Source organism: Silene latifolia, chromosome 1, assembly GCF_048544455.1.
Source record: "Silene latifolia isolate original U9 population chromosome 1, ASM4854445v1, whole genome shotgun sequence".
Classification (NCBI taxonomy): Eukaryota; Viridiplantae; Streptophyta; class Magnoliopsida; order Caryophyllales; family Caryophyllaceae; genus Silene; species Silene latifolia.
In genome coordinates this window covers 94,323,262-94,342,921 of record NC_133526.1, presented here as the reverse complement: position 1 = coordinate 94,342,921, position 19,660 = coordinate 94,323,262, and the positions used below count along the sequence as shown (strand labels likewise).

Below are 19,660 nucleotides of genomic sequence, written 5' to 3'. Positions count from 1 at the left end.
GGTAGTTTCTAAATCACGGAAGGATTGGAGTCTTAAGTTAGAGGACACATTATGGGCCTACAGAACTGCCTTTAAGACACCGATTGGTGCATCCCCTTATAGGTTAGTTTATGGGAAATCATGTCACTTACCTGTTGAACTGGAATGTAAGGCTTGGTGGGCAATTCGTGAGCTTAACTTTGATCCTAAGTTGTATGGTCAGAATCGTCTTTTGCAGCTAGATGAGTTGGAAGAGTTTAGGCTTAATGCCGATGATAGCTCGCGCATTTATAAAGAAAAGACGAAGAGATGGCATGACAAGAGAATTCTACCTCGGGAGTTTCATGTTGGGCAAAAGGTGCTGCTGTTTAATGCCCGATTGAGATTATTTCCTGGCAAGCTGAAGTCCAGGTGGAGTGGTCCTTATACGGTGACAGCAGTTACCAAATTTGGATCCGTGGAGCACGAAGACTCTGAAGGTAGTAGGTTCAAGGTGAATGGGCAATATGTGAAGCATTATCACGAGGCAAATGAAGCAGACAATCGTGTTGAAGTCTTGTACTTCGACGAGCTTGACGCGCCAGTTAATTGATGCCAGAAAGGTCGTGCGGGACCTCTTAAACCAGCGCTCTCCGGGAGGAAGCCCGGACTGTTTTATTGTACTTTTGTTGAACTCTTTATTTTTCTTTAACTTTATGTTGAACTTTAGTCGCTGTTTTTATGCTTTCTATGTACTTTCCTTGCTTTTGATGCGTATTTTGTAGGTCCAGTCACTCGATTGAGTAGTTTTTCTACTCGATAGACCATTTTTGGGTAATATTCACTCGATCGAGTGATATTTATACTCGATCGACCAAATGCAAAATCACGTTTACTCGATCGAGTAGTTTTTTACTCGATCGAGTCCTTCCAAACATCAGTTTTACTCGATCGAGCTATTCCAAGTTGCTCGATCGAGTAGTTATGTCTTCCAGCTGCTATTTTACGTCTATGGAGCTACTGCTTGACTTTCTTTGACCTCCTATGTTCATGGTCGGTTTGGGGCGGTCCCTCTTTATGACGTTTTGTAAGTATTCCGACTCCACTTCTCCTTTTCTCTTCAGTTTGCATTTCTTTCCCTATTTTTGGTACAATGAGGGCATTGTACGGTTTGGTTTGGGGAGGTATGCATCCATATCTATGTCTGACTGCATGTTTTCTTGCATTTTCGTCTGCACGTTTATTTATTTTCGCATGCATTGTTGTTTTAATTAATTCAAAAACCATAAAATTCAAAAAAAATTTGAAAATTTTCACGTTTAAATTGAGTCGGAACGTTTGAACTTTGGCGCTACATTGAATCCTTACTTGAGCCTTGCATATTCTTGACATTTAGTTGGCATGATTATGTGCATGATCTACGAGTTTTTGTTTCTCTCTTATCTGAACGAATAGACTTGATTCATATATCGGCAAGCTACATTACATTCTGAGGTTAGAGCTTTATAAACTGGTAACATTCATGACCGGTTTCATTTAGGATGTGAGTAGTACTCTCTTTAAGGCATGTAACATCAATTTGCATAAGCATGAGTCTAGTCTTCTTAATACATGTATGCATTCGGTCTTTGGATGGTGACACATGTTAGGAGAGGCAGTTCCCTTTTATTTCATTCTACCCATGAGCCCCACATAGCCAAATTGCCTTTTTGTCCTATTAGCTACTATCTATAATTTTTCCTACCCTAGCCGAGCTAGTGACGAGTAGTTGTTTGGAATGTTTTACTGCAGTTTGGTTATTTGTATCTGATTTTCAGAAGTTGGTGGAAGAATTGAGGGGAATGAAGGAAAAAATTGATGGATGAAAAATGAAAAAAAATGAAATGAAAAAGGAACGAAAAAAGATGGAAATAAGAAAAAGAAAGAAAAATCATGTGCGAAGAAAAAATGAGAAATTGTATAATGATTCTCAATCCCATGTTTTACTTATATCTTATGGGGAGTTGACGAGTTTTTGGTGTTTCGTGAGTTGAGTGTGTGGAATTTGCACCGTTTCATCTTGTTATATTGAGTACGAAGTTGGGATGCAGTTCAAATTTGGAATTCGTTGTTATTAGCATGGCTATTAACCCCACATATCCAAATTCATTTTAGCCCCTTCTTACCCATTACCTCACTTACCCAAATGTAAGTCCTCGGCATGTGTCTTGGTCACTAGTATGGTTGGAATGCATATGTATGGTTGTAGAGACTTTATTCATGTTAACTGCATGCATGTTCTTATAGGTCGAGTTAGGTGAGTGTCTTTGCTTCTTTCTATCTTTTACATATATACTCGCCTTGTGCCTAATTTTGAGTGATGAGCGACCCGTGAGAGTCCGATATCTTTTGAGTCTTGCAAGGTCGACGGTTCAGTAAGTTTGAAACATTCATTTAATTCGTTTGCACTTCTCATTTGCCACTTTGTTAGTTGTTGCATTAAACTGGTTTTGGTGGGTGATTTGTAGCTGATGCATTGGTCCCGTTCCACTGTTTATTCTTAGTTGCATTCATGTTTTGCTTGGGGACAAGCAAAGGTTTGGTTTGGGGAGATTTGATGCGTGTATTTTATATAAGGTTTTTACCTCATTTTTACACGCATTTCTGTATTATTATCGTAGCTTCTAGCTACAAATACCCCCGAATATTCTACTTTGGTTCGTTTTATGTAATTTGCAGGAATTTACCAAAGAGGAGCTAAATCGAGCCTAATTCGTCCCAATTGCATGCATTTATGGAGAATAAGGAGCCGGAGCTTGGAATCTAACATTTTGGAGACGCGTGAGCTGGTTTCGGAAGTTGCTTTGATGTCTTACGTGCCAAGATAGCTCGATCGAGTAGATTTTCTACTCGATCGAATGCTTTATATATTGGAAGTTGCTCGATCGAGCAGTTCGAGTATACACAAGAGAAGACATTGCAAGGAGTACTCGATCGAGTGGTTTATTTCCACTCGATCGAGAGGTTTGATGATTAGTTGCTCGATCGAGTGGTTTATTTCCACTCGATCGAGTGGTTTATCATGCTTTAGATTATTTTCCGCCTAATTTCGTATGGGCTTTTGTAATTAGTCCATAGATTAGGTTTAGAGTGGATTTTCGTATATGACAGAGGGGAGAACAACGTAACTGTCTCTCTCTCTCTCTCTCTCTCTCTCTCTCTCTCTCTCATTCACTTTTACTCTACCTTGGATTACTGTTTCTTGGATTTAGCTTTCTTTCTACACTTTTGCTACTCGGATTAGGATTTGTATTGGTATTATTATTCTTCTTTAATCCCTTAATCTTATTTATTACTTTAATTCCTTCTCTCATTTATTGTTATCATAATTACTTTAATTCAATCTTCATTAGTTTTGTTATCATGTTTAGTTTCAATTATCTATATGTTGTTATTGTTAATTCGATGATGATGCGCAGCTAATTCCCTTCTACTAAGACTAAAGGGGATCCATAATTATGAAGGGATAGTAATCGACTTATTAGGTTTATGCTGGTATAATCTTTGTTGTTAATCTTCGCATTTATCGTAGTCGACTAATTGAGTCGACGCAATTAGGCATTTATATCATAGTGACCCTTGACCTGGACCGAAAGGTTGGAAGAGGTGAGACTAGTAGCGAACAATAGAGCATTATAGTTAGGGCGAAAGCTAAGCTATTTGTGCTTTAGGCCGAATTGAGACCGAAAGGAGATATTCACTGCTCCTCAGACCATACCTGCATTGACCTGAGACCTAGATTACTTGACCGAATGATTATGGTGAACCGTCTGTCTTAGCTGTTTTCTCTACTTGGTTAATCTTTATTCTCTTATTCTTTCTTCTCTATCCTTGTCATTAGTTTAGATTAAAACAATTAAAACCCCCCAATTTGGTTACCGAGACGAACTTAGACAAAGCTGACAATTTCCCATCTCCCTGTGGAGATCGACCCGGCTTCCCCAGCTATATTAGTTAGAGCCAGTTGGTATTTTTGATAGGTATACGACTGCCCTGTCAGCTGACAAAAGAGAAAAACCCCATAATGAATCAGGTACTACCGTGTGACTCATCATCGATCGAACCATATCAAGTAGTGTTCGATTTCTCCGTTCGGACACACCATTTAATTGAGGTGTTCCAGGTGGAGTTAACTGTAAAACTATTCCACAGTCTTTAAGGTGTTGATCAAACTAATTTGAAAGATATTCGCCACCCCGATCTGAACGGAGTGCTTTAACCTTTCTACCCAGTTGGTTCTCAACCTTATTCTGGTATTCCTTGAATTTTTCAAAAGACTCACTTTTATGCTTCATTAAGTAGACATATCCGTATCTACTCAAATCATCCGTGAAAGTGATAAAATATCTATAGCCGTCTCTTGCAGTAATTGACATAGGTCCACATACATCAGTATGTATGAGTCCTAATAGGTCATTAGCGCGCATTCCAACACCTTTGAGGGAAATTCGAGTCATTTTGCCGATAAGACATGATTCACACGTGCCAAATGAAGAGAAATCAAATGTGGGAATAGTCCCATTCTCAATGAGTTTCTCAATAGATGAATCTTTCATTATCACTTGGCTTGTAACATCTTAGTTATACTTGCATCAATATCCTTATGTGGGTGAAAAACCAAATTCACCCGCCAAACATGATTGGATATAAAAATTAACCTTAGACAAAACGAATGAGAAGCTTAACTTTACCGACACGCGAAAGCGTTAAAAAATTTACTAGATTTTCCTTATATGTCAAAACTCTTAACAAACTAACACTAAAAAGTCTAACTTTATGTTTGTTGTTATTTCTTTGAGTTTGACTTTTACAGCTTCTTAATGAACTTCTTAATTAACTGAACTAACTGAAAAATGCCTTAAATATTTCTGTAATTAATGTCGCCTTAAATAATCACTAAACATGCATTTTGAATGTACTACTCCTCAAATCATGGGAGTCCACACGATGCTTTAGTCCTTAATTATGAGTAGAAACTATACATTCTCGCACAACAATGTTAAGATTGTCGCGACTCGAAATAAGTATTCTACATTCTCTTACCATTCATTTGATAAATAGTTTCATCTTAATCAATAATGTAACTGAATATGATAGATATAATAACCATAAATGTCAAACTGAATGAACAAAACAATATACTTTTAATTTTGAACAAATTCAAAAAGTTAAAGTGTCTTTGCGAAATTAAATATTTAGTCTTTGGACATAAATACTAACGAGTTAAAGACACTACTCTTTAAATAATTGTAATCAAATATTGACGATAAGCTCACGTCGAATACTAAGCCCGTAAGCCTTTCTTTGGGCCGACTTAATATACACATGAAAATACTAAGTAATCGTCACATATTTATTACCCAACGTGTATATGCAATTCGGCCAAATAATGACCTTCCTTTGGGCCGGCCATTATTCGCATGAATTACACACACTAAACCTTAAAATTGAATTTATTCATCTTAAAATCTTTATGGGCATAATCCTTATGAGTGTCATAAACATAATAACACTCCCCTAACTTGATTTTCAGATTCAATATTGGCATACCCATCATCACAAGAGACCTAGCACAACATCTAACCTCATCTTTGGACAAGAATTAGACTTGTGTAAGTGGTACTCTTGGTGTAGTAGTCAAATATTAATAGTAAGATCATGTCAAATATCAAGCCTTCCTTTGGGCCGACTTGACACTAACACGAAAAACCGAATAATTGTTACGTATTTATTACCACAAGTGTGATTGAATTTCGGCCAAGTAATAGCCTTCCTTTGAGCTGACCTTACCCGCATGAAATCCAATCACACACAATTGTCTTAAGATTAAAAATAAAGTAAAGTAGCCTAATTATGCAATAGCAAAGTGAGCATAATTTTGTTTGACCTTAACACTCTTTATGTGGGTATTTGCAATTTCTTTATGAGCAATTGACTGATCAAACAAATTTGTAATATACACATGATCTCTATAGTGATTTTCTGCAATTAGAACTAACATGACCATATGTAAATCATCCAAAAGTCCAGCAAAAAGAAAACAATTCATAAGGATAGTGAATGAAAGCTCTGACAAAATTAATGTGTCCGTGTCATGAATGGCAGTGGCATCAACTATCAAACTTCATGACATACTTAAACAATCTTAGCAGAAAAGCAATATCCACTAAAAGAAAGAAGATGCTTGATAATTTTCCTAAATATTTATAGGAGTTCAAGGAGACTAAAAGAAAGAAGATGCTTGGTAATTTTCCTAAATATTTATAGAAGACTAGAAGATGGTAAATTTTCTTAAAATAAAATAATTTTTTTTTTTTTGCAAAAAGATTATCATTTTATTCAATTAAGAAAGAAATTACAAGAGTTTTGCAAAAACTATCCACTATACAATAACCTCATAGACTAGCAACTATAAGCGGGTAGCACTTATGATGAGTCCACATTAGAAGGCGAGTAGAAACTAGAAACTTAATCTTCCTGACAATGTCATGTACAGTAGCCTTCCTTCCTCTAAACAGACGGGAATTGCATTCATTCCAAATCTGATAAACAAAAATGCACCAAAGTAATCGAACCAAGCCATTCTCCACCTCGCTTTGCCTCCAATTCCAGCATGTTCAAGTTCAGATAGTAAGCAAAGACCAGGACAATTCACTCCCATCCAATACATAAGCTGTTGCCAAATATCCTTGGAAAAAGAACAATTAAAGAACAAGTGGGCATGATCCTCTAGAGCAGCTTCACAAAGAGAGCATCTATTCACCATATAAAATCCTCGGTGCTGTATATTATCCACTGTAGCTAATTTCTTCTGGGCTGCCAAAGAGCATATTATTCTATGACTAGGAACAATACGAGGGTGAGTCAGAGCTTTAGCCCAAGGACTAACCAGAACAGTACCTCTCAGATAGCTATACGCTGCAGTGACTTTAAACTTTCCATGAGAGCACCAACTATTTATCAAAGAGGAGGCATTAGATATACTACCTGTAAGAGCAACCAACCTATCCCTTACAATCAGGATCCCCTTTAAACTAGAGGAAAAGCTATCATGGGTTTGGATATTCCAGATTGTCTGATGCTGCAGAATGTAAGCCTGGTGCCAGGAAGCCCAGCTCCCCACAGCAGTATGAGCCAACAGATAAAGCCATCTGCACTGCAAAGCATCATTCCAAGTGGAGAGATCCTTGATGTTGAACCCACCTGCATCCCAAGGCAAACAGATATCCCTCCATTTTTTAAACACCATTCTGTTGCCTTCAAAAGATATTCCCCAAAAGAAATCCTTACAAAGCTTATTGATCTTATGAAGAACCTCTTGGGGTAAAAGATTACATGAGCACCAGAAAGTTTCCATGCCAAAAATGACAGAATTGAGCAACTGAACCCTACCAGCATAGGTAAGGAAATTAGAGGACCAATGCTGAATAGAGTGTTTGATCTTAAGAATGAGGGAATCAAACATTGTCACAGAAACTCTAGAAGTAGACAAAGGCACTCCTAAATATCTGAAAGGAAACTGACCCTCAGAGAAACCAGTTGCAACAAGAATAGCCTCCTTCACATCAGGATGCACCCCTCCAAAATAAATGTTGGTTTTCTCAATGTTAGCATGAAGACCAGAAAGCTTAGCAAAAATACTAAGAGTGCTCTTAACTGCAGCTACAGAGGGAACATCCCCCCTAACAAAGATCATCAAATCATCAGCAAAAATCAAATGATTTAGCTTAAGCCTAGAACACTTAGGATGATAAGAAACAAGAGGTTTATCACAAAGAGTCCTGAGATATCTGGATAAAACTTCCATGCTGAGCACAAACAAGTAAGGAGAAAGGGGATCACCTTGCCTGATCCCACTTTTCCCTTGAAAAAAACCAGAAAGTTCACCATTAATTTTTAAAGAATACCATGGAGTTTGAATGCAACCAAGCACCCCAGTCTATGAATTGCTGAGGAATCCCCAAACCAGAAAGCATAGCAGCAATAAAAGACCATTGGAGGGAATCAAAAGCCTTCCTTATGTCCACCTTTATCATGCAACGAGGTGAAACATTAGCTCTATTATATCCTTTAACCAATGTTTGAGATAGCATTATGTTCTCAAAGATGCTACGACCTTTAATAAAAGCAGCTTGTTCAGCACCAACAATGGAAGGAAGAACACTTTGAAGCCTGTTGGCTAAGACCTTACTAACTGTCTTATAAAAGACAGTACAGCAGGATATAGGTCTATAATCAGTGACAGCATTAGGTATGGCTTTCTTAGGGATAAGAGATATAACAGTTGAGTTAGCCTGCTTGGACATTTTGCTAGAGGAAAAGAACTGATTCACAGCTTTGCAAAAATCCTTAGCAATGATCTGCCAGGCAGACTTAAAGAACCCAGCTGAAAATCCATCAATACCAGGACTACTATTAGAATCCATACTGAATAGAGCATCTCTGATTTCAGAAGGAGAAATCTCTCGAATCAGGGATTGCCTATCAGAAGAAGTAACCACAGCACCTTTAGAGATAAAATCAGTATCTAAGGTTTCAGTAGGAGAGCTATGCCCCAAAAGATCCTTATAATACTGGTTAAAAGCATTGCTAACAGAAGAAAACCCCATATGAAGCTTGTCATGGTGATCGTGAATGCCACCAATAACCTGCTGATGAGTTCTCTCAAAAATTTTTGCAAAAAAAATACTTCGAACTGCAATCAGAGTCCTGGATATCTTTAATTTTAGCCCTATGAGAAAGGATAGAAAATTCATGATCTTTAAGTTTGGTATAATCAGCTATTAAGAGTCTTTCCTCCTGAATAAGAACATCAGAGAAAGGGTTGAAGGCAAGTTATTGCTGACACTCCATCAATGCATTCTTAGCAGACTGAACTCTGTGAGAAATATTGCTAAAATGTTGCTTATGAAATTGGGTAAGAGCATGCTTAACACTTTTTAACTTCTGAAAGAAACAGTACATAGGGCTACCCTGCAAAGGAGTAATCCAAGCTGCTCTGATAGTTTGTAAATAATCTGGGTGGGCAATCCAACTATTAAGAAAACTAAATCTCTTAACAACTTTTTTGTCCTGAGAAATTTGAACCAGAATAGGTGAGTGATCAGAAAGGCCAGGCTCCTGAAAGTGACCAAAGGCATTAGGATAGGAGGTAATAAAGCCAGGGTTAGCCAAAACCCTATCCAATTTGGACCATACCCTAGTCACAGAATCTTGCTTGTTAGTCCAACTCATGTCAACCCCAGTGCAAGTAAGGTCATCAAGGTGACAAGAAGCAAGGCAATCATTAAAATCAAGCATATCCTGGAGTACAGGAGGAGTATTGCTCAATTTCTCAGAAGGAGATCTCACTACATTAAAGTCCCCCAGCACCAACCATGGCTCAGAGGTGTTAACAGCAGCAAGACTAGACCAAAGTCTATGCCTATCCAGAGGATGATTGCATCCATAGACAGTACTTAAATGAAAAGTAGAGTAGGACTCATGATGATGCACCTTAAAGTGGATAAGCTGGTCAGCAACAGTCTTGCTAAGCATAGTAACAGTACTAGGATTAAAGAAAACCCAAATTCTCCCATTATAATGATGAGAGTAATTGCAAACCACATTCCAATTTCTAAACTTCTTTCTAATAATTTTTGAAGCATTATGCTCCTTAACCCTGGTTTCCAAAAGAGCCAAAATATCAATCTTATTAACCCCTCAATAGTCTCTGACTTCACTATGCTTTAAAGGACAGTTAAACCCTCTTATATTCCAGGAAGCAACTTTCATTGAGACTTATCAGGAGGGACAACTTCCTTAACTTCCAACACTACAGTAGAACATTCTGAATGCAACTCAGAAAAAAGACCAGAGGAGGAAGGCATTACCACTGAAGATCTCTGACCTATCAAAGAGCATCCTGAGTCTACATTCTCCAGGGTAGATACCATTCTAGTTGTGGTCCCTTCTGAAGTAGCACCTAGTTCCAAAGATGTCTCAGAAACAACTGCATCAGACTCCAAAATCTCCCCTGGCTCCAAAACCTGAAACTTATTGGCTAGAGGAAAGGAACCATGTTGGGAAGAAGAAATAACTACAGCACCATCTGCAGAAACTTCAGTAAAAGTACCATCAAGAAAAGGGTCTGCATCATAGGGTTGAGTAACCTCATTCAACTGCTCCTCCACCACAGTGGGCACCTGAATGGAAGCAGTCGAACCTGGCTCGCACAAGAGTAGGTGTGCTCTCAGAGACAGGCTTTGGTTTATGCCACTTACAAGTATCAATTTTATGCCCCAGTTTACCACAACCAGAACAGTAAAAAGGAACCCACTCATACACCACTTTCTGAGATATTTGACCCAAAAAAGGAGTATTGATGACAACAGATTCAATAAACTCACTAGAGACATCAATTTCCACCAAGACACGAGCAAAAGAAAGCTTTTCCTTGTTGGTGGTTGCAGGGTCCGCAAAAAGGGGCTTACCAACCTTACTAGCAATCTTACTGAGAACAATTTCAGACCACAAGTAAGGATCCAGACCCGGGAAAAGGATCCAAACAGGAACTGTTGCTACCCTTTCCATATTACCAGAAAACGTAGGAGTCCATTGCTTAAGAATCAGAGAATTACCACCTATCATCCAAGGACCAAGCCTTAGAACTTTGTTCATATCCTCCAAGGAAGAGAATCGAAAGGAGATCCACCCTTTTTTGTAATATTGAACTACAGGAGTTGCAATTTTTGCCCAGTGTTTTGTAACAAAGTCTTGAACAATTTTGAGAGTCGCCTTTGCCCCAATCACATGACCCATTAAAGTAAATTCCCAAATCTTGAGTTCGTCCACAAAATCAGTTTCCTCAATATCAATTTCAGAAGCAACAGCACTATTTTGACAAAAATGTAAGCTCATACCCAAATTTTGTGGTGCTTTAACCACATGAGACCAAGTTTTAACTGGAGTTTTACCCACAACATCAGAAACTACAGGAACAGACGTCAACGAAACCGAAGGAACCACAGTATTATCCACTAGAACACTCAATTTCTCCGAATGATCAACTACCTTTGAGACATCAATCGCTAAACCATCCGAGGATGAATTAGGGTTTGGTTCAATCAAAGTAGTAGACAGAGGAATAGAATTTGCAGAAGAAAGCTTAGATGAAAGAGGAGAAGAACGAGTGATACCAGCCGCTTTTATCGCAGAAGAAATCAACTCATTAACTGTCCCCAATTCCATGGGAGCTTGAAATTCCGCCATGGAAACATCACCATTAACAACAATTGAACTATCTGAAGGAATCGGAGCTTTAGGAGTACTAGTATGAGGACGATTCCGCGCCATGCTGCCTCGAGTTCTCGCCATGGATTAACCGTAGAAGAACAGAGTAGCGAAGAAAAGCATGGAAAAATGGTGATATTTTTGTTTTTTCCGAAAAAAAAGAGAGAAAGTTTGTTAAAGAGAGAGAAAGTTTGTTAAAGAGAGAGAAAGGGTTTTTTATTCCTTCTTAAAATAAAATAATTAATTAGTATAAACATGCACATTTAAGGTATTAATTATTATCATTATAAAATTATATATTAAATTTAAAATCTATGCAATTTTATTAAACTTTATTATAGTTTATTAGATGTATAGAGATGTTAATTATTTAAGAAACAAAAATATAATATAAGTAGGTTGTAAATAATTCAAGTTAGATTCCATAATATATAATATTGCATAATTCTTTCGATTTGATTTAATGCATATATGTAATATATTTATATAAATATATAATCCTCTTAAAATTGCATGCCTAAGTAGTAAAAGTAATTTCGTTAGTAAAGAAAAGAATTGTAGTAACATTGGATATAGTTATACGATAGTAATCACTCATTTGAATAGTAAAAGTAATAATATTATCAGCGAGATTAGTGAAAGTGGTAAAAACAACAACGAGAGTAGTGAAATAATCAATATTAATGCGGCAATAGTGAAAGTAACAATAATTACGGCGAGAGTAGTGAAATTATAAATATTAATGCGACAGTAGTGACAGTAACAATAACTACGGCGGGAGTAGTGAAAGTAACAATGATTACGGGCAAGTAGTGAAAGTGAAATGTTATTACTATTGTTTCATTAATAAGAGTAAAATATTAATAGCGGGAGTAGTGAATTTGTCTCAAAATTTATTTCATCGTAATTTTAGGACATGTCATAGAAAAATATATTAATGATAAATTTATGGGTTATGCAACTTTAAGTAATTTTATTTAATTAAAAAAAAATTAATGGTAAGTAGAGGTAGCCCGGGCGAAGTCGGGCACCAATACTAGTTAGTCTGCAAAGACCAAATCAATGCAAAGTACTAGCTTAAAATCACCAAAGCAACTGATGCGAACAAACCCATATTGGCAGCTATGCTAATTCATAAATCAAAGGCATATTACAGCATAGATTTAGGGCACCACTAAAATAACCGACATGCAAGACTATAAAATTGTCAAATCCAAGTTGTTCCTACTTTATGACAGTCAATAATCATAATTCCAAATGGCTGAATTCAAACAAACTTGATACTTAACCTTAATCCACGAATAACGTGCAAAATATATCAAATCCAAATAATTTATTAGGAAGGTAGCTCTAATACCACTTGTTAGATTTAATTCGAATAGAGACCATAAACTTCATACTAAATTATTCGGTAAATATTAGATGCGGAAGCGTACCTCTTGTACGAAAGGTTGGGATGAACCGCCTGGAGGGACGGTCTACAGATTAGCTCTTCTAGTAAACACACATACCGACATAATCTCTACTGATGGGATGCGGAGAGATTAGGTTATTATGTACTACCAGGTACCATAACCCAGGTGACTTATATATAGTCTCTTTAGTCTAATGCGTTCATCATGCATTAGAAACCTAATGGGTATCTACACTTAGATAATAGTCTGGCCCATAATTTTTAAGACGTTAATAAGCCCGTATTTAATACATCATAGTGGATCACTTTGTATTTGGGCTTAACTTAATCGATATCACATAAATATAATTAGGGTTTTTTGTCAAACACAACCTTTAAAAAAAAAAATTTTTCCAAACACCACCTTTAAAAAAAATTTTGTAAAACACAACCTTTAATAAATTTTTTTTGTTGTCAAACACGACTTTTTGGCCGAAGGACTTAACATTTTGTAATGGGGTAACTTTCAGTCAATGTTTGAGATAGCAAACGATGTCGGTTTGAGGCGTTTTTGGACTCGTTGGAAAGGTGGAAATATAAGCTTTCCAAGGGTTATCAATACGATGATCAAAGGCGGACTTATGTGGGGTCTATTATTGTGTAAAGTAAGGCTGGTCGAGAGATTAGCGAGTGGTCGGGGATATTTAGTGGGTCTTTTAAAGAGGTTATGATGCTTTGTTTGGTCTGAAAATTAGTATGTAAGTAGCGGGGAGTGTAAGGTAGGCCGTAGTTGTGTTGTTTTTTGTAGTTGTTGGTTACAAGTGGTGGTTCGAGGGGAGTTAATTTGAAGATAAAAAAACATTCAAAAGAATGTCAAAGTAGGATTTCTTTTTTGTGGGTCAATTCACTCAGCTTAAACCAGCACTTACAACAAACAACCACAAAAAACAACACAACTACGGCCTACCTTACACTTCCCCCTACCTACATACCAATTTTCAGACCAAACAAAGCATCATAACCTCTTTAAAAGACCCACTAAATATCCCCGACCACTCGCTAATCTCTTCGACCAGCCTTACTTTACACAATAATAGACTCCACATAAGGCCGCCTTTGACCATCGTATTGATAACCCCTGGAAAGCTTGTATTTCCACCTTTCCAACGAGTCCAAAAACGCCTCAAACCGACATCGTTTGCTATCTCAAACATCGACTGAGAGTTACCCCATTACAAAATGTTAAGTCCTTCGGCCAAAAGGTCGTGTTTGACAACAAAAAAATTTATTAAAGGTTGTGTTTTTCAAACTTTTTTTTTAAAGGTGGTGTTTGGATGAATTTTTTTTTTAAAGGTTGTGTTTGACAAAAAAACCCATATAATTAAAATACTGAATTAATATTTGTCCACATATAACATTGTATTAGGCTCATATTTCTTACAGTTACTTCCAACTCCAACAAAAATGAAATTTGTTTTTGAAGTTGTGTGTTTTTCTATTTTTGATGAGAAAAGACCAAACTAAATTTGGAATTGTAAGATAAGTAGCATGACCACAAATAAGGGAAAAAAAGATACGTCTTGAATTATTGTTCTTAGAGTCATATTAGGCATGGTGAAAAAACAGAAAGTATAACTTAGCATGCATACATATTTCAATTTGTCTCATCATAAATTATTACTTCTTTTAATTTATCCCTTTACATCTTTTTCGTTAATGATCATAGCTCAAATTATTCCATTGATACGTGTTTTCATAACGAACCTTGTACTAATTTTATCGCAAATTTCCAACTTTTTTTATTCATTTAGGATTCATTTTCACTTTAAATTGCAACACAATTTTACCATTAATCCCTACTCTTTAAAAAGAGGGAACTTCATCTACTGTAGCGATGAATAGTTCTTGGCCGCTGTCAACCGTTGATTTCTCCCTTTCAATGCCATCCTTCCCTTCTAACTTAACCTAATATCTTTGTTCATTGTTTTCATTCCATCTTTTAATCTTGCTGCTCACTCTCAGTCTGCTTCACAGCATCGCCATCAACAACCAACCCACTTCTCAATCTCAATCTCATCTCAATTCGTCAACCGTCAATCAAAGCTTAATTTTTTCAATCTTCAACACCTGTTTCAACAGTTTATCTCTGCTTTCTTCTGTTCCATTCTCCTCATTCCCATCCGTTTCTTGTTTCTCGGCTGCGATCCAGATCGTTGATCAACACCTAGGTATTTTCTTCTAATCTTAAATATTATTTGTTGATTTTTTTAGACTTATCTGTTTCTCTGTCGTTTTAATAACTGATTGTTAAGTGGTTAACATGTTGGCGGAAATGCTCTTTGAGCTCTGGATCCGTAATTTTTTACTATAGATTGGGAACTGTTAATTACGATCTTGGATTTGGGGTTTTGTTGTTGTACTGCAGGCGACGCCGACGGCGTCCTTTGTTGATATCATTGTTGTGGTTATTTTGGGTGCGAATAGTGTTGGTACTATTATTGTGTTTGTTTTTGATTATTTTTAGGATTATTATTGTTGTAATTAATGTTATTAATATCACTATTATTTGTATCGTTATTATTAGTGGTGTTGTTATTATTGTCCTTTTTGTTAACGGAAGCGTTTGTTGGTATTACTTGAGTTGTTCTTGTTGTTGCCGCTAGCAAAACTATTGGTTAAGTGTCAAATTCCGGCTCTGTAGCCATGTGTGATCAATACTTGTTGTGATGGTTCTTTTTGGGATGACCATTGGGCCGGCCTGAAATTTGGCTATGCCACCGGGCCAAACAGACTTTAGAGATGTTCATCACAAGGGGAATTTTTATTGTATCTGGTTGCTTTAGAGCCTAGGCTCCGTGTCTGCCTGTTCTGCTCATATACATTGCATCTAGGCGTATTTGTCTATTTATCTTGCGCTGGTATTAATGGGTCGTCCTGATCTGTTATTGTATGCTCAGGAACTAGCTGTGTCAAGGCTTTTGGTGGCTATGGACCTATGGTGTGTGCGTATCCCTAACGGGCTGTGTAGGGCCGTTTATGTATGCGATCTTTTAACCGCTTCCTTTTTACTTTTGAATTCTTTTACTGGAAAACAAACTTACAGCTGTCCTTGTGTGTTCGTGTGTTCAGGTGCTCATGGTGTCCAGATACTCGCCGCCTATTGATATGTGGGACATCCGACCGATACGCCGTCTCTGATCTTGGGGTCTTTGGTGTATTCGATCCTTTGGTCTGCTTTACTTTGCCGTAGTCAAGACTTCCTCGACGTCATTTACATCTAATCCCTACGTTTGAAGAAGCGCACGCTGGAAAGTACTGTATTCTATCCTGAGTCTTATGGTTATTGGCGTCTTTAAACTGAAGCTTTCATATACTTCTTGACTTTCTATGACTATGGGGCATTCGAGATTGTTATTGTCTCGATTAGGTCGGCTTTAATCGGTTTGTGTGAGTCAGATCTTGTTGGTTTCTCGGACTTTTACTCATAATGAGATGACCATACCAAAGACCAACGGGGCTTATTCGAGGTAGTTTGCAAACATCGATGCGTGTTATTAGAGCTAGAGGCAACTAATCCGTTGTTAGGGGTTACTTAGGTCAGTCTAGAGTTCAGATAACCCAAAACTCTCGCTTCTATTATACTATGTTGTCACGATTTAGCACTTGAGGTTTAGTGTCCCCTTAGTTTAGCCGGATCATGGGTTGAGTGTCTATGAAATATGTGTCATCTACGGATTGGCTCTGGAAATGTACGGGTGTTGATTTGGGTTAGCTTGAATGCCAATAGTTCTTTTTCTGATTGTATTGTAGTTGTGTTTAGAGTCCTATAGGTTTACGTGGTGTACCAATGGCTTTTGGTGGCTATGGACCTATGGTGTGTGCGTATCCCTAACCGGCTGTATAGGGCCGTTGATGTATGCGATCTTTAAACTTGCTTTCTTAGTACTTTTGAATTTTTTTCCTTGAAAATAAAACTTACAGCTATCCTCGTGTGTTCGTGTGTTCAGGTGCTCATGGTGTCCAGGTTCTCGCCGCCTATTGATATGTGGGGCATCTGACCGTTACGCTGTCTGTTCTGGGAAGCTGGTGTATTCGATCCTTTAGTCTGCTTTACTTTGCCGTGGTCAAGACTACCTCGACATCGTTTACATCTAATCCCTAGGCTTTAGGGAGCGCGAGCTAGAAGGTAATGTATTCTATCATGAATCCTAATGTATTCTATCATGAATCCTATGGTTTTTTATTACGACCGATGCCAAGGACAGATTCAAAACTAGGCCCATCCTATGTAACATACTTCTAGGGCCATATTACTCCCATTCGTCTCAATTATTTGTTTGCCTTTGATTAAAATACTTCTCACACACAATAAAAAAAGGTGAGCAAATGATTGAGACGGAGGGAGTATTTGGTTGTTTTGAGATTTATTTCTGCATGTAGCTATTGAAAAGGAGGTTTTTACTCTAGGATATGGTGGAATTGTACTGTAAATGAAGCTTTTTTGATTGGAAGTTTTCATCTGTGAGCTGAAATAGTGAGCTAATAGATGATCAGAAATAGGATATCACTCTTTAACTTTAGCTTTGCTGCGGATAGGGTTTGGCCTTTTGTCATGTTGTTGACTATTTTTCTGTCATCTCATTGTGGATGGTCATTGTTGTTTCTCGTTAGCTTACGTCATTAATCGGCATGTTATTGTTCGGAATTTTCAAAGACTTCAGAAGAAACTTTTGGTGGCAGTTGTGTTTTGTTGGTAGCTTGTATATTTTGAAACAAGAAAATTTTGTGTATATATAGGTGTGACATGGGATTGTTGATGTCTCCATGACTCAATGAGTCAATGTTCTTAGAGAAAGCACATTAAACAGATTACTGATTATAGAAGTTTTGACGGATAGTTAAACTTTTCCGTTGACGTGTTGCTTTATGTTCTCTTCGGTAGATGCATTTAGGAATGGTGGAGTCTGAAGGTATGGGTTGTCCTTCACTTCTTTGCCATTGCATTAGTATAGTCAATTCTGAATCGCTGATCGTATGTAACACATTTTATGGACAAGTTGGTCTCATATGAGATCGTATCATGTATGTTTTGTGTTTATGAACGCACATCACATACTACATACTACACTTGTATACTGAACTTTAAATTGCTATACTAACCATCATGGGAACTGGAAAGCGGACCATGAGGGTACTCAAGGGCGCTATTAGTCAAGTCATTAAATATGTTAGTTAAAATAGGAAAGGCATTTGAAGCAATTAGTTGCAGTTGTATTGATTACCTAGCGACTTATGATATCATTGGAAAGTTCGTTAAAGTAGATTTTTTGTACAAAAAATGATGGTTATTTCTGCTGTAAAAGTGGTCTAAATTTGCGCGAATTTTTTACTAATATATGATTAATGTGTCGTTGGGTGCACAGCACAAATGGAGGGGAAATTAGAGGAAAATAGGTGGTGCAGATTTTTTCAAGAAAGGTTAGAGAACCACAAGAGACGTGAGGGGGACATAGCAGGGAATCGGTTTTATTAGCTTTAGGCAAACATTTACACTTAGCAAAAAAACATAACGGTGATGTAGGTTGGGGTACTTAACTAGATTATGTTAAAGTTGAATCCCTTTAACTAATTTTTTTTCATTAGTATAGGTCTTATCTTGGTGTTAACTCATTTTTCTCAAATAATAGCCATCAGCTTAAAGACGTAAACTTTAAAGTGTCTTTAACTGAAACCTTCATATATATCCTTTTATTTGTTGTATCATGGAAGGGATTTGTTCCTTAAAATCGAAAAATTCTTTACCATGCTCAACTTTTCAAATTCTCTAATTTTTAGCGCCTTCACATGCGTTAGCAAAGGTCACTTCTCTGAGTTTGGTTTAAGCTACTTAAAGCCCTGTGTAAGTAATTCTAGCTGTATCTTTTCTAAAATCTCATTTACTGCCTATTTGTGTCAGCTTGTGTGTGGTATTGTCTTGAAGGAGTACTTAGGGTGTAGTAATAACACAAGGGTACGGCTGCGAGCTTCTTACTACCCTTTGTAATATGCGAGATCCCCCTTGTGTCACTAAAGTAAATGGTGCTCTTCTTGTTGTTGTTATTATGAGGATGAGGGTAATGCTGCTCTGAAGTCACTAGAGTAATGCTGCTCTTTGCAATAGGCAAGAGGGAGTCTTGCTAACCGTTCGGCTATTCATGGCCCTGATTTTGAAGGACAAAATGTAGCAACACCTGTTATTAAATTTACTAACAATTACTAATTTGAGCATGCTTTAGGTGTGATTCATATAGTTTGGGGATATTTTAAAAAGAGATAAAAAAAACACATAAGCACTTCACTAATCCAGTTGCCTCGCTTTTTAATCGTGGTCTGGCTGCATTTCTTTATATAGGGTATATAGACATCGTCTGATAATATTTTCTTGATAAGGTAAAATCTGGATTACTTCGTAGAGTTTCCATTCTCATTTTGTCAATAGAGTTTGCATTCTCACTTTTGTAGTTGCATGAACAAACATTATATTGCATTAAAAGAGTTCATACTAACTTGTTTGAGTATTGTCAAACATGTAATGACTAATATGAATTACCTCATGCAATAACAACATAACAACTTTTTTCAAGGTACCTTACATCACGTAGATTTATGTCTCTTTGTTTATATAATAGGTAGCCATATTTTTTTCCTTCTAATAAAGCCTCAGCATATGCATGTTATGTATTGGGTTTTTTCAGGCTATATGAAGTCATTGCTGGCGACTCTTTAGAAGAACTTACTTGGGCAAGGAGGGTCTCGTGGAAGCACCTCACTTGCAAGATTTTAGTCCTTATCATCTACACAAGTAGCTATGGAGCCTCATCCCATTATTTGGTCTGCTATATAGCAAGGTCTTTAGCTTCGTGAATTGTGATATAGTTTTGTTGTACTACATGTTTAATACTTTAGGTTTATTCGTGCTAATTGATTCATTGGATGCTTAAGTACACCATTATATATTAT

The 19,660-nt window shown here is 37.1% G+C and overlaps 1 protein-coding gene across 1 annotated transcript; it reads right to left on the bottom strand.

Moving 5' to 3' along the window:
- Positions 1 to 8,832: 8,832 nt before the first annotated feature.
- Positions 8,833 to 11,352, bottom strand: LOC141651109 (uncharacterized). Its single transcript, XM_074458835.1, has 3 exons — positions 10,260 to 11,352; positions 9,778 to 10,201; positions 8,833 to 9,658 (listed from the first exon to the last, which is right to left on the bottom strand). The coding sequence occupies exons 1-3, from the start codon at positions 11,350 to 11,352 to the stop codon at positions 8,833 to 8,835; spliced, it is 2,343 nt and encodes a 780-aa protein (XP_074314936.1).
- Positions 11,353 to 19,660: the final 8,308 nt, after the last annotated feature.

Coding starts and splice junctions, on each gene's coding strand:
- LOC141651109 (XM_074458835.1), bottom strand. CDS start 11,352: ATGGCGAGAACTCGAGGCAGCATGGCGCGGAATCGTCCTCATACTAGT. Junction 10,202..10,259: donor GGGGCATAAAATTGATACTT/GTAAGTGGCATA, acceptor TGTGCGAGCCAG/GTTCGACTGCTTCCATTCAG. Junction 9,659..9,777: donor GAAGTTGTCCCTCCTGATAA/GTCTCAATGAAA, acceptor TTTGGAAACCAG/GGTTAAGGAGCATAATGCTT.